General features: G+C 36.4%; 2 protein-coding genes across 3 annotated transcripts in view; both read right to left on the reverse strand.

Annotated features, from left to right (window-relative positions):
• GA2 (Terpenoid cyclases/Protein prenyltransferases superfamily protein) overlaps nt 1-6355 on the reverse strand; it is a 49304-nt gene extending 42949 nt beyond the window's left edge. The window contains exons 1-2 of one of the 2 annotated variants that reach the window (XM_008810908.6): nt 6143-6355; nt 3673-3823 (exon numbers count right to left, since the gene is read on the reverse strand). In XM_008810908.6, coding sequence (XP_008809130.3) covers nt 3673-3796 — 124 coding nt within the window. In that variant the 5' untranslated portion in view covers nt 3797-3823; nt 6143-6355. The remainder of the gene's footprint in view (nt 1-3672; nt 3824-6142) is intronic. The other variant, XM_026809956.4, reaches the window with a different exon arrangement.
• An 821-nt stretch (nt 6356-7176) lies between these two features.
• Nucleotides 7177-15353, reverse strand: LOC120106278 (ALA-interacting subunit 3-like). Its single transcript, XM_039119254.3, has 8 exons — nt 14977-15353; nt 14411-14469; nt 14224-14298; nt 14021-14137; nt 13783-13853; nt 11111-11411; nt 10440-10729; nt 7177-7414 (listed from the first exon to the last, which is right to left on the reverse strand). Exons 1-8 carry the CDS (start codon nt 15071-15073, stop codon nt 7360-7362), a joined length of 1065 nt encoding a protein of 354 aa, XP_038975182.3. The 5' UTR covers nt 15074-15353; the 3' UTR covers nt 7177-7359.
• Between the last annotated feature and the right edge of the window lie 449 nt (nt 15354-15802).

Raw genomic sequence — 15802 nt, forward strand, 5'->3', positions numbered from 1 at the left:
GGTCAAATCAGACCACAGAGCGCGCACTGTGGTCAAATCAACCATAGCGCGCTCTAGCAAAAAAAAATTGCCGCATGCCTCAAGTATCGGCCGGTACAAGACGGTTCTGGGCCGGTACCGCTTGTTTCCAGCTCCATAAGGGGGCAGAACCATTTTCCACTGCCGAACTGGACCGGTCAGAGACCGAACCAGTTCGGTACGGGCTAAACCGGCCAGTACGGGCCGGTTCAGCATTTCTTGTTCCATTCCAAGTGTTGGCACAGTACAATATGATGTGTGTACTTTGCGAACCTTAAGTAGCATGAGCATTGTGTATTTTTTAATCCTTTCTCCAAAGGTTCTTACCAAAACCTCTAGGTCTTAGGCAAAATTTCTATAACAACCAAATAAAATGTCACATAATCATACATGTTCCAAACCTCAAGGCACATACATATGTACATATATATTATGGCACTCTACAAGAGATTTACAAGGCATGCACATGGACATGGGTGGCTCAAATATGATGTGACCCAGACAAACATAATTTAAATGCTCTCTTTGGCATATTTTCAATCTTACTTCAATAGTTTCCACTCATTGATCAACAAATTTCCAAAGGAGAAGGAGCTTAGAGTTTGAAGGTGTCCGTATATCATTTATAAGACTCCTATAAAATGTTTTTTTTTTGCTTTTCCTTTTCTCTATTGCTTATTTCTCCATAATCATTACTAATGATGCTTCTAGATCTAGTATTATCCACTGTAGTAAATGGATGATTATCTTAGAGACATGCATTGCAAAATCATAGTGATTAAATTCTTGGTTAAACCAAAAATTCAGAATACCATGCAACCCTATTTAGTCCTTCATAACAAATAACAAATATGGTGAGTGTTACAGTTGGAGCCCAACAAAACCAAGATCATATGTACAAGATACATTATGAGGCATTCATGATGTATCGTGTTTCCTTTCTCATACTTAATGGTTGTATACTTGTATATTATCTTAGCATAAGATCTCTAACATAATATAATGTCTTGATGCCCAAGTACCCAGCATAATACCCATAAAAACATTTTTGGAAATTCAGTTGATTATTTTGCAGAAGCATGCAAGAACTACAGGTGCAGTTTCTAATCCTTAAAACTGGTCAGCGCAAAAGATGAGCTTAAGTAAACTTGCTTATATGGCTTTCAATTGCGTATTGGTGACTACAAATTGGTGGTAACAATTCCCGGTTGCTAGAATCAAGATTCCAAACCAACATTAGGTGTTAGAGTACACATTTGTTAGCTTGACTAAGGATCTGATTTTGCAAAATTTATTATTAGGAAAGATTTGTTCTTATACATTGTAATTTTTTATGTCTGCCATCTGAGAGATTCATGTGCAAGAGTCTCTGATATTGACAATTTGACAACCACGATGCAAAGTCTAAGTTCAGGAATTAAGTAGAAGTAGACAATCGCGTGTTTAGGACTCTTGGTGGCTTATCAATAGGTTTTTGAAAATAAATAGGTTTACTTAGTAAAACCAAAACTTGGTGGCTTATCAATAGGTTTTTGAAAATAAATACATAAACAAATGCTTTGGCAAATGTTATCCAAGGAGTTGTGGCACCTGATCTACATGTTACATATTACTTATGGGGTTGAGAATAGTTAAATTCTTCAAGAATAATTTGAGAGGTCATTATTGTAAAAGGACCTAATAATAATTCAAATGGTTAAATCAGCATATGGAGTATCTCTCAATATTTTTTGATTTCAAGGACTTTCTAATTGCATCATTTATCTAGATCCCAATGCAATGGAATGAGACCAATCAAAAAACATTTAATTGATTGTGCACTTTTCTTCCTCTTTCTTCCTCTCAAGTTAAGCCTACTTATAGTATAAATTGGTTTATTTCATAGCTATATAACAAGCTGGATGACAAACCCAACATGCAATGGGCTAGAGATTACCCTACTTCAGTGCGCACATCTGCTAATACGGAGCTGGACCCTAAGGTATTATTTCGTATCTCCTTCCTACTTCAGTAGACAATGGAAACCCACTAAAGGTTCAGTCACAACCAAAATCTGGTTCAAAGGAGATATTTAGTGGGACCCCAATGGTTAGATGCTGAGCGTCGAGCATCCAGATTGCAGCTGTAAAATCTTCTTCCTTGACTTGTTTGACTCACCATGCAAGATGACAACTAATGAAGCATGGACATGGGTACAGCATTGGGACATGACACAATACAGATGCATTATTAGAGAAAATATTGAATAAGTAGGATACAATATGATTAGTACAGAACAATAAATTTATATATATATATATATATATATATATATATTACCTCTATATGTTAAAAAACATCCAATTAGGATAGTGGTCTGCGAAGATAATATGGTCCATACTTTATATAATAGAATCAACTTCCATAAACTTATCATTTAGTCATCATTCAAATGCAAAGAGACCAACCTGTGCTCTCCATTGTGATACCAACATCACAAACTCCAAAAGTAACCATTTATTATTAAAAGGAATATATTCTAAGAAAAGAAAGAACAAAAGGCACCCCCCTCCATTCCTAGAAGAAGGAGGAAAGTATCTAAGTGTATCCACTAAGTATCCCAAGTGTTTTTCATTTTTTTTTATTTTGAAATGCTGGATATTTAAAGACATAAATATGGGATGAATATCCCCAAAGTATCTGACAAGTATCATATCCAATACTTATCTGATATCATACAATATGAATTGTCCACGCTTCCTAGATGACAACCCTATACTCTTAAGCACTACTTATGATTAAGAAGAGTTACATGTGCTCCATAATTTCACAATCTGAAAGCATAAACTGTGATTTATACGCTATTAATCTTTCCTGTACCATGCTTTTAGTGAGATGATTTTTCTCTTTAACAACATATTTCAAACTGTATCAAAAAAAACACCATATTTTAAACATGATGCGAGATGCTATATGCAAAAGTGAAAAAAAAACTTGCACTAGTTATGCATGAAAAAGTGAAATAAAACTTGCAATTTATGCAGTGCCCTCTCAAAGAGCTATACGCAAAAGGTTTTCATTATGTTAACTTCCATGGAACATATGTTCTAATATGCATGCTTACAGTATGACAGTGAAGATACTGCATGCATAATGCAACAATGTCTAAAATTTACCGGTACCGGTTCGGCATACCTTGGTCTAAATTATTATCCAACACATCGGAAAAGACTAAAGAGGGATCAAGAGAGAAAAATGGTACTTAATTGTCTTTGTTTTTTCCCTTGGGAAAGCGGAGGAGGTTATCCCCCACCTAGCCACCTGTCTGAGAAAATTGTACTTAATAATCATCATCATAATGATCCTTTTAGACTGATGTAAGCCAGCAAGATCACTTGATGCAATCTTTAATACATTTTAACAGTATATCTTTCCGAATAAAAGTTACAATAAGAACTAAATGATTTTTGCAGGCAAGAAAAAAATCCTCCAATTTATTATAGATCTGACACAAATAAGATGAAAACCCAAGAATATATGAAACATAGCATCAGCTTGCTTATCTTTTTTAAATAGAACTGTTGCAACCAAGTCCTAGAAAACTCATTGATGTGCCTAGATATTCATTTTATTTAACTAAATGGAAACAAAGAAACTACTTGGAACTTTTCATACCTTTCAGACCTTCAGGAGCAGCTGCTCTTGTGGATTGTGTGATCCTCAAACTAGGCACACAAATATTTCGACATCCAATGCCACAAATGGAACCACCGATAGAGAAAGAAAGGAACTGCATCATCACGGAGCTATGGTTTGGAATGTGTCACTGTGAAGAGGGAAAGACATGCCAAAAAAGACCAAAAGACGAAAACAAGAGGGTCAAAAAGTGAAAAAAGTGGGAGAAAGAAAGTATAATTTTTGAGGATGTTTTAGATAGTATTACAAAATATAGACTATTGTGTCCAATCCGATGCAAATAAAAGACCAACAACTTCAATCAGAACGAAATAAAGGGGCTTTACAACCAAATATTAGCGATGATTAGTTATGAATCATATTTTGACAATATTGTTTTGGAATTAATTGTATATGTTTTCTCCAAAAACCGTACTATTTCAAATAATGTGTTGCTTTAAATGGTAAAATTCAAGGCTTTAAATCCCATCCTAGTGGTTGTGTCGGTCGAGGTAAAAACCCTCCATCTCTCTCTCCTTCTTCTTTCCTTTATTTCTTTCCATCTTTATTTGTTTCTTTTTCTTCTTTATTTCCTTTCTTCCTCCTTTCCTTTTTGTTCTTTCTTTTTATTCTTCCTTCCTTTATTTCTTCCCTTTTTCTTCTTTCTTTCCCTTCTTCCTTCTTTCCTTCCTTTCTTTTTATTCTCCCTTCTTTCCTTTATTTCCTTCCTTTTCTTCTTCTGTTTTTCCTTTCTTTCTTTTTATCCTCCCTTTCTTCCTTCCTTTCCTCTTTCTTCTTCTTTCTTTTCTTCTTTCCTTGCTTTCTTATTCTTCTTCCCGACATGGCTGGTTTTCGGAGTCCTAACCCCATCCCAATCCTATTTTCTCAGGGGGATAAGACGAGATGGGCAGGACAACCCCCATCCCTCCAGGATTTAAAATATTGGTAAAAAATTCATATATTTTCCTAAGTGTGAGAGAAATATTGCAATAAAAGAGAAAAATGAGGTATTCTAATCTCTACCTTATCTTTTTCTTCATATATATGTATGTATATATATTTTCATTTACATCATCTTAGCAGGACCCTACTTTTTCTCTCCCATCACTCTTCTTTATTTTTCTTTTTGCTTTTGTTTTGATAAGGACTTTCTTTGTCTTGCAGTTTAATATCCTATTGCTATCATGATAGATACCCTATAGAGCACCTCTCTCTCTCTCTCTCTCTCTCTCTCTCTCTCTCTCTCTCTCTCTATCTAGCATATATTGTTACTCACATTCACATTTTGCTCTTTTTGTTATAACTCCCTTATCTCAAGACAAATAAATCAATAAGCTATTGGCTTACATTGCTTCTACCTCTATTGAGGTTCAATGGAGATTGGAGGTACTCCCCATGGAATAGGTTTCCATCCCCTAGATGTCACTGTCTTGACCTGCTTCATAATGTCGAGCATTAATCTTTTATAAATTTAAGATTAAATTAAGTAAATATTTCTTGTTAGGTCAATTTATTATCTTTGAGAAATTTTTTCACCTTGGCAACCCGTATAATATAATCCTGTCTCAGTCTCTAGCGATGCTATTAAAGTTGTTCATTTTGTGTCCGCTTGATGCAGACATAAGGGACATCCAAAACAGATGTTTTTTGCTTTCAGTTATTCAAATGTTACAGCTCAAATGATGAACAATGCACACCATGCCTATCATGGGATCTACACTAGCAGGATTAAAATCTCGATAAATACCATGAGAATCTTAGCTCGACACTCTCTGCATACACGTGTGCCTTCGTGTGTCTAACTGGCCTAATTTCCCTTAAAAGATGAGAAACTGTGCATACCCCCTTGAAAGCTTGAAGCTTGCTTGCGTGCCCGTACCATTATCCCCCATTGCAACAATCTAAGCTGGCTTTAGCAAGGGTTCAAGTGCCAACGATTCCAGGTCATGCCTCTCATGCTATGATGTCCTCTGCCAACACTAGGCTTGCATGCGAGCTGCAATAACTTGCCCTTCGCATGTTATCGACCTGTGCCGGTCTGGCACGATTAGATACAGCTAAGTACCCCCAATTCCATTCTTATGATTCAGAGTTTCCATGAAAACCAATGATCAAAACTGCACATCCCAAAACAGAAGGGTACACACAGTCTTTCCCCTTTGAGAAAATTCATGAAGAGATGAACTGAACTATGCTCACTCCTGATAAGAAATAAATTCCATCCCTCAACCAAAGATCGACTAATAAAGTAACTGATAGTAGAGAGGGGGAACAAAACAGATGTAAAATCCAGTTCCGTACTTTTGACACATTTACAATCTGTTTCGTTTTTCTTGAGAAAGATTGACATCCAATCTGAATAACCAGCCCAAGTTAACTGGTCGGCTCAGCACTCCGGATCAGATTGTAATTACTATTAACAATCGAAATATCAAGAAAGAGGGGGGAAAAGATGAAAGAGAAACATTACCAACACCTAACGAGGGCGACAACCCATCATGTCGTCGAACGGGTCCAAATGACGAGATTGCGCCTGAAGGAACAAAGATTAGAAACCGACGCCATGAAGAATCGAGAGAGAGAAGAAGAAGCCACGGGGAAAGGTAGAAGCCCGTCAAATGAAGGGGAGAGCCTCGACAAGGACGCTCTCAATGGCACAAGACGCCATAGGTTGTGGTCCCCACTAAGCGTCCGGTTTGCCTTTTTATTGAGGGAATATGTGTCCAGTTTGTAAAGGAATCTACATTATATACATATATATACATATATAATTTTTTTATTCTCAATTCGAGAAGCCTGGGTAAAAATTAAAATGCTTTAGGTATCGAATAAAAAAAAAATTATATATATACATACATGTATATGTACGTATGTATACATACATATATATGTTTATGTATGTATGCGTGTATATATATAGATTTCTGTGCTGGCATGGTTAATAATGTTCTGTACCGAGGCTTTACTCAAACATTCACCTGACTACATTGCTTAACTACGTATAATTTATCAAGCAAAGCTCTGAAAACCATAAAATTAACTTGATAAAAACGCTAAAATCATAGAAATCTCATTGACCTTAAGCACAATGAAAACTTTTCAAGTTTGTCCGCCGAGCATTTGCTCTTTCAGATAGCTGCGCACTGCACAATAAGTCCCTACATACAGGCACTCGAATCCGCTGGAAAGCCCCTCTTTCTTGTTGCACCAGCTGCGCCTCCGCATCGCCGACTCTTCACCGCTAGAGGACGGAGGCACTGCACCAGCCGCGCGGAGCAATCGGAGGAACAGATTTATGCCGACTGAGACAAAGTCTCGCTTAACAAGTTGAAAAACAAAGCCAGTGTTTCAGTTGGTGGAAAGAAATCTAAGGCCAATGGAGGAATCTGTTGTTCCCTTGATCTCGAACAACCATATCCTCGTAAAAAATGGATTAGCATTACAAAGTTAAATATCTGGGCTGCCAGAGTCATAATTTGGCACTGAAAGAATGAAGATGTATGATTTCTTTAAACTAAACTATACATGCATTTAGTGAAAGTCTAGCCTCTCCATACAAATCCATCCCCCTCCTCAGGTACATAGCCAATTGCAACTCATATACATTTCCATAGATCTGAGTAGACGAAAATATACATGCCAAAATATGAGACAGGTCATTTGATCATATCACAAATCTTGGAGACATTAATATCCTAGAGGACTTCTGTTCCATGACAAATATGAAGGATCACCAAGTTTCCTGCAAAATTAGAAGGAATAAATCAAGGACACTACTAACAAGAAATATAACATTGCTTTTGCAACATTCAAACTACTTTCAGTTAACTTTGACATCAAGTTCCAGAGTCAAGAGTGTATTGTACCGAATCAAATGTTCACTACATTCCAAAGCCTCACTAGTACCAACTCATCGCAAGTCAGATGTACAGATCAACCTAGCATTGCTTCGTCCTAAAGCATGTTTACCATCGCGTAATGACACATGTATTGATACAATTGATACTTATTTGACCATTTTTTGTTACCTTTTTGCTTCCTAGTGTGGCTAATTATTTATATACCAAAATGCATGCTTTTCATGTGAATATGCACATGCCAGATAATTTGTAGTGTTAGATCTAGATGTGTATTGATCATTGTATAGCCAAAACAGTTTGCATGAGAAAACAAAAATAAATTTATGAGGGTTTGGAACCTTTCCTTGCCTATTTGCAACATGTGTGAGCACAGCATGGTTCCACAACATTTCCTCCAAGGACAACTGATACAACACTAATATGTGATACTATATCCACAAGCTGTATGATAGAACCCAATTTGACTTGGTTCAACCCAACCTGACCAGAACCACTCGAATTCAGACCAATCCTAATTGATATAGCTAACCAACAGAACCTAAGAAAATCAACCAGACCAACATGACATATTAGGCTCAACTAGATCCGAGCCACCCAACTTCCTTGAAACTTGATTTGGAACAAACAAATTAAGCCATCAGAATTGCAGTTCAAATCCAGAGGCATCAACTGTCGAATTGCACTCACCAACCTAGAGTTTATCAAATCGTGCTTTAGACACATCCCAGTCTCTTCGTAACATATGTGCCCCTGGGAGAAGAAAGATTTTACGGCATATATTTTTGCATACCTAGAGAACATAATAATATCTTTCTACATGTTATGCCAGTACATAAACAGGCGTTAAAGATTGTCCTCAAGCATATAAATGATTTTATGCATTTAATGGGATGTTAGACCGCTGAACAGCTAAAATTATACAGATTTTAGAAAATATCATTTACATAAAAGTGACAATTAAAAATAACAATAATTAAACACAATCAGTTACCTAATTAGAATTTATATGTTCATTCTATGGGCTTAACTTACTATCAGTTTTATAAAAAAAAATAATATAGAAGTCATAGGAGGTACCACAATACAGACATAATGTAGCGGTAGTAGTTAGTCCAGACAAGAATAAATAGTGTTTTGGTTGCCATGGATGAATGTTAAAAAATACAAACAGGAGAGCATTTAAATATAGAAAGGTTAAAAGTGAAGTTAAGAAATAGTGAATCAAAGAGAACAATAACCTTCCTTAACTGGTGGAGCTACCAAAAAACCAGCTCGATAATCATTAGAATAGACCATAAGGTCAGATGCAAATGAAGCAAAAGATTACTTTTTCTCACATTTTAGCATGTTTAGGTGTATTTATATGAACGAAGATCTAGGTCATGCAATGCCTTGAAAGAAATAAACACTCTTTAAAATAAAACAAAAACCATACTTTGATGTTTTAATAAAATTTTAAACTGATAGTCGAATAAATTTAATATTGCAAACATACACTTTATAAACATGTCCCAACTAATCAGTTAAGTGGATTATACAGCTGCTTAAGCAACAAAGTGGACAATAAAATGGCCAGGCAGATTAAGGAGCAGCTAAACAGGAAGCAGGCACCATTGAAGGGTTGACGAACAGAAAGCCATTTAAGTAGCCATTTAAGCACCTAAGCATCCATTTTTGGGTGTCAGCACAATACAAACCATACAATATTGTAAACCTTGACTGCCATATTGAGCACATACAAATGCTAGAAATGTAGCTATCTGGTGCAAGTACAGTAATGAGATATGAACAATTGGCTAAAAAAGGCACAAGAGATATTGACAATGAGGTAAGAAATAATGACAATGTTGTTACCTCATAAAGAAGACACCTCATTCAACTAATATTATTCTCCCGAGTAACTCAAAACTTGTCCAGGAGGAAGCAAGTAAACCTCGAAAGAGATGTGCTAGACCCTCAACGAGGTTTCGGTATGATACACATGTCGATTGTATAATAATCCATCTTTTCCATTTATACATGTAAATAAACTTCATCTTGACACGAATGATCCACGGATTTGACCTCTTCCCATATCACCATTGGCTAAAATAACATTTTGAAAGGATCTATGATTTTACTGTATAGCCTTTCAACTATTACTGATTTAAAAAAGCCACCATAGAGGAGTTGTAGTTCTTAGATATGGATCCAATTGTTTAAGAGAAAGGTTAAGTCTATTAACGATATTTAGCCTAATCTCATACCCAACCACACAAGGTTTGTCTCTCTCAGTAAACAATTGGATCAACAACTAGCTACATAAGCATACTTTAAACAACATTGTAAAAGAGCTACATACGTCTACATGGTTTACTTTCTCCTCCCTGGATGGGGCCTGACCCAACTCCAATGGTATTGGTTTAGTCATTCATGAATTAACAATACCTACACACTAATTTTCTTGAACTGATCTAATATCAACTACTTCTACCAAAGTACCAATTACTCTTCATAGTGTCATCCATGTTTTGATGTAGGATCTAAGGATTAATTAAAGAATTCTTTAAGATAATGACCAGTCAATGTTAAAATTTCTGCATCTATGAAGATCTTCCCAAAAAGTTGTCATCACATTGCAATTTATGGAAGCAAAGTTTCATCTAATAAGATAATTATGTGTTACCTTTCAACATGATCACAAATGGATGTGCTTTAATAAATAAAATTATTCTTCTCAAAATATAAGCATGTCAACTCTGCAAATAAGAAAGTGTATTACCAAAAGTACATACTTTTCCTCAAGTACTCGAGATTAGCTATGACAAAACCATCTTTAATCTTAAGAGCGAAGTTGGCATTGAAAATGTTAGATAAAGTTTCTTCTAATATTGGTTGTTGCTGATGGACATCTATAGCAGTACTCACCTTGGTTTTACCAAGTATACCACTGTGAATGCTGCAGCCAAAAAAAAGCATGATCCTCCAACAGTGAGGTATGCAATGCCAAGGAAGTCATTCTTTCCTCCAAGCCAGCTTGTGGTAGAAAGCACCAGTTTCTTTTTACCATTGAAACTATAAGTGTTGTAATTGTTCTTTAATGTCACTGTTATAGAATCATTAGCTTTAAGGTCCACCTCTATCTTCCCATACAACTTTCTAAATGTTGGAAGGGCTGCGGTACGCATCCAAACAATGAGGTCCTCCTGCTCGCTCAACTGTTTACGTACGAAACAAAGAAGATCAATATAGTGTAAAGTCAAAAGATATACTTAATAGCAAGAAAACTCAAGGAAGCGCATTTAGAAGGCAAGCGAAATTAAGCCAACAGATATAAAGTAGGGACATCTGAGAGAGAGGTTTTGCTTATAAGGGCAAACGATTAAGGAAGCAAAGAGGACAGCAGTTAACTAGAATGATGGAGAAATAGTGCGCATTAGTGAAGATGTAAGAGATTTATATTATTCTCCATTCAAGATCAACCCACATGGTAGCAATAGCCTCTCTATAGAGATGCTGGAGAACTTCAGTGGTCTTAAACACAAACCCCATGTATGTCTTGTACGAAATATAAGCAGGAAAATAAAGAAAAGACTTACGGATTTGTTTGGATCAAGTTTTGCACCGCCAATTAGAGATCCATTCTGGAAGTTCTTAGGATAGACATCCTTTCCAAACTTGTGGTCCCTATCGCTCTTCCAGGAAATGCCCTTCTTATTCACCATTACATTTTCATTGCCCTGTTTGAAGCTGTAAGTATCATTAAATAAGCTCCAGGCTATGAGGCCACAAGGAACAATTGGAGAACCATCTGCTGTGGTTTTTTCAGGATCACAACCACTAGTCTCACTTGCCTCATCAGCAGACCTCAACTGTGCATCATTCCGGCTCTTTACATACCTGAATTTAAATGAATGTACCAATTAAGCAGAAATCGTATCTGCATCTCCATAACTTATACATTTTCTTGGTTGAGAATCCAAAGCACTCTAGGTTATATTTTCTTTGTTGAATATATAAAGCATTGCTCGAGATATGGTGTTTATATAGAAACTATTTAATCCAATGACGGAACTACTAGTAAGGAGTATGTCACGCCCCAGATCCGGAGCATGACACGACCGTGCTACCAAGGGGTACAATCCATGATAATACGAAGCCAAACATTACATCTTAGATTTCAAATCCATCTTAACTTCCAAATTCATCTCAAAGAAAATAGAATAAATAGGAATCCAATTTCATTATCCACTAAATGCAACCAATATTGGTTCAGAGCAACTAAATCCAAACATAAATACCAAACCCATAATCTTCAAAATTTAAAAAATTCTAAGCTACAAATTCATAATCAACTGAAGAACTAAAGTTCTATTATACAGATCGCCAAGCTTGCTAGCATGAACTCCAAGCTCGAAAAATTCTTCGTCCCTATTGACCCTATTTGTCTAGAGAGAGAAAAATAAAAATAGAGATATATGAGCGACACAGCTCAGTAAGTAAATCTTACATTACCTTATCGGATTCCAGCATATGTTTTTTTTCATGTTAATGCATCATTTAGGAAAAATAACAGATTTTACAAAATATAAAGCATTTCTTAGTACAGTATATTAAAACAAGTCATAAAACAAATCATGCATGAACAAATCATCCATATTTCATAAACATAATTCAAAGTTCATTTTGAAAATATATACATAAATCATTCTTCTACCATTTAGCCATATCATAGTTCAAAATATTACTCACAGATATTCATGCTACGGTCACTTTATATCCATGTCAGGGTTCGTGTTCGTAATCAACAAAGATTTTTGCTTTGTATGCCAACTTTATACCCACTGACGAGGCCTGTGTTCGTATGGATGCTAACTCCGGATGTCAATTTTTCTAATTATAAGGATCATACATAGCTATATGAGAGCCTTTAGAAAACTTATATCTTTTTCTTAAAACATACACATATATAGACGAAAAATCCTAAATGATATGATCAAATTCATATTTCATAACAAAGCTATTTTCGCCAAAATATTTATAAAACTATTTTTCGCAATAAAGCATGATACTTCCGCAAGCAAATTTTATGCACGAAAAATATGATCATTTGAAAAATAATGAGAGCAAGATCTACTTACCGCTTTTGTCTTAGACTGTGAGACTTCGCTAGGCAACTCCACTAGACCTATTTAAAGACATTAAAAGTGAGATTAATTTATATTCAAATTAAAATAATAAGAAAAGAAAACAATTGGTTGGGTGACAATGTTCGGCGGCTCCAGGCAGGTCAGGTCTAAACAACTCGATCAATGAATCATAGAATATGGACTCGATCAGGGCTAAGGTCGTTTGACAAAGTCCATCATCAGTAAACTCCAGGAACACTCAACAGGACCGAAATGATCGGTCCAATAGACAGTTCGGACACCAAGACAGTTTAAGGACTCATTTCATGGAGGTCAACTCGGGTTCGTAAATCGAGTCGACAGGATCCTATACTGGGATCCATAATTTTTTTAGAGAGAGAAAGTAGAGAGAGGAGAGAGAAGAGAGGCTCTCTTCTTTCCTAAAATAGGGGAGAGCCAATCTCTCCCTCTGTTCTTGGATCGGACAGTGGCAACCACCAAAGCGGCTGAACCCCCAGCGACGACGGCCACAGGCAGCCCTTCGGCCGCGGTAACACCAACAACGGTGGTCGGCCGAAGAAGAGAAAAAGGAGAAAAAGAAATCATCACGATCAACCCCTTAATCAACCTTTACCATAGTTATTTTCCTCACCCACAACCGCAAGATCACATGGGTCCTAGACAGCGGCAAAGCTCGGCCAAAATCAGAGGCCGAGCTTTGGTGATTCCGGTGGTGGAACTCAAAGGAGGAGGGGGATTAAATAGGCGAAGTCCCCGAGTTCTAGATGAACTCATATTTGCCCTAGGAGTCTCCGATTTCTGCCAGAATCGGAGGAGGAAGAAGACTCCTATCTGCTTGCATCGTGCCACAGGGCACGGGAGCCTTAGGTCTGGCCACTTCGGGCCGGCCCACAAGCCCAAGTCAAGTGCGAGTCGGTCAATGGATAGGGCCCTCATAGAGCAATTCTTCTTAGACTTACATGGCATTGATATCAATATTTGAGGAACTATAACATGTGCTGAGAAATGGAATTTGTGTCAAAAAGCAAACAACATTATGTAACGATTATTTATCATTTCATGAATACACTTTTAAAAGGAGAAGCTAATCAACTTTGCTCAAAAGCTGGTGTTATGCATACCTCCTATGGTTCTGATAGAAGTTATCAAGTTGATAGTACACATAAATAGGCTGATCCATATTCTTGAGAACCTGCAAGAAACAGCAGTTTCTTGTTCACAGCATTCTAATCATTGAAGAACTAATTTTTTCATTAGATACCCTCTATACTCTGACCTTATAAATAAATAGAAAAACAAAAAGTCACAGCTATGAACTAGTCACACTACAAATTTCATGTATTTAAGAGATCTCACTACCTTAAGAGTTCTGGTACAGGTCTTATCGGTTGCTGCATTCTGCATGTATGCAACCTTATCATTAGTCATGTTCTGTGGTATGCATGCACTGTCATACCAATCAACAATTTCCACAACCTATTTAAGGAAAGAAGCATATACACATTAATGATAATGTTGCCACTTGGAGGTCAAACAGCTAAAACAAAATTAATTCAGCATACATCATGGGAAGCCATAAGCGAAATAACGCCAATGGGGACAAAAATGATGCCGACAAGTGTAAATACCGAGATCACCTACAGAAAGATAGTGCAGCAGCTGTCAGTTAGGTCTGTCCAATCCATAAGCTACATTTAATACCAATAACTTGTCCGAAAGTCATGAGGCTGTGAGGCCATCAGAACTAACCCATTGGGGAGTAAGGATCGGTTTGCAAGCTGGGAGTTCTTGCTGAGTAAATTTCGAATCTGAGCATGCAAGAAAACGAACAACAATTATAAGTTACTGTTGCAAATCAGGAATCGTTTGTAGCATTCTCATCAATAATCAATTGTTCTAGTACATGGATTAAACCAGGTTATCAAAAAAATCAAATTCTTTCAAGTCGAAGGATCAAATCAGCCTCACTAGCAGCAAAGGAAGAGGAGTTGAGCAAGTCATTTGATGCAATCAGCAAATTTCAAGAGATCCACAAAAACCAAAGAGTGTTGTAATAATCTACCTAACCAAACCATTTGAAACAAAAAAGGGAGCTTCTTTGGCATAATCTTCATCCTCAAAACTAGGATACGAGAAAATCTCAACAACAGAATAAAAGGCAAGAAAAAAGCCCAAAAAAGTGATAATTATGGATCAAAAGTATCTATAGTGAGATCTCGAGAAAAACCTACCGAAAATAAAGGGCTCAAAACCAAAATAATCATAAAATTTCTTCCAAAGAACAGCCGAAAAAAGAGATTTTGACGAGAGATTACACTTGGGCCTCTTGGAATTCCTCCTGGGCGCCGACCCTTCCCCCGATCCCGATCCCGAGCTCGACCCGGCCGCAGAAGCCCCCAAATTATTCATCATGCCACCACACTAAAACAAACCTCCACAAGAGGCAGAAAAAGAAGAGGAAAAACCCCCAAATCCTTCTATAAACCTCTCTGTTTTATCTTAAACTAGCCTCTCTATCTCCCTCTCGTTTAACTGTGTGGAAAGAGTAGAAAAGAGAAAAGGGGAGAGAGAGAAGAGACGGCCGATGGACCGGAAGGTCAACCTACCGGGTCGGAGCCGAGCGACGGAGAGACGGGGCGGTCAACGTATGGGGTGGAAACAATGACGTGGTTCGAAAGGCACCAGGTCCAACGAGATGGACGTTTTTTTTCCCTCTTAATTAAAAAATATACATATAAAATAAATATTTATAAGGATTAGATATGTATATACGATATTGCATGTGTATTGCTTTTTTTTATATCTATCCTTATAAATATTTATTTATATGTATATTTTTTAATTATATATATAAATTAATACTATCTAATGCCATTAAAAATAAATAATTTAAAATTAAAATAATTTTAAAAAATATGTACTAATAGACATGCAAAAAGAAAATTTTATAAAGTTATACATATTTATAGTAATTTTGCGAGAGTACTAATGCAGTTTCATATATTTAGAAAAATATATATTCTAGAAAAATTAAAAAATAATCAAAATTCTGCTGAGATTTACGAATATTTTTATGACTATGTTGAATCGACGAGTCAAAAAAAGACCAAGTAATATTGTCATTTTTCTTCATTTAAGATT

The sequence above is a fragment of the Phoenix dactylifera genome, chromosome 14, assembly GCF_051530095.1.
Source record: "Phoenix dactylifera cultivar Ajwa chromosome 14, Ajwa_hap1_PhDact_Kaust_v1.1, whole genome shotgun sequence".
Lineage (NCBI taxonomy): Eukaryota > Viridiplantae > Streptophyta > Magnoliopsida > Arecales > Arecaceae > Phoenix > Phoenix dactylifera.

What these genes read in the sequence shown, in the direction of transcription:
- LOC120106278 (XM_039119254.3), bottom strand. Translation starts at nt 15,073, where the DNA reads ATGATGAATAATTTGGGGGCTTCTGCGGCCGGGTCGAGCTCGGGATCG. An exon ending in TTCTATCAGAACCATAGGAG is followed by an intron (nt 11,412 to 13,782) that starts GTATGCATAACA and finishes ATTTAAATTCAG; the next exon opens with GTATGTAAAGAGCCGGAATG. An exon ending in GTATACTTGGTAAAACCAAG is followed by an intron (nt 7,415 to 10,439) that starts GTGAGTACTGCT and finishes CTAATTTTGCAG; the next exon opens with GAAACTTGGTGATCCTTCAT.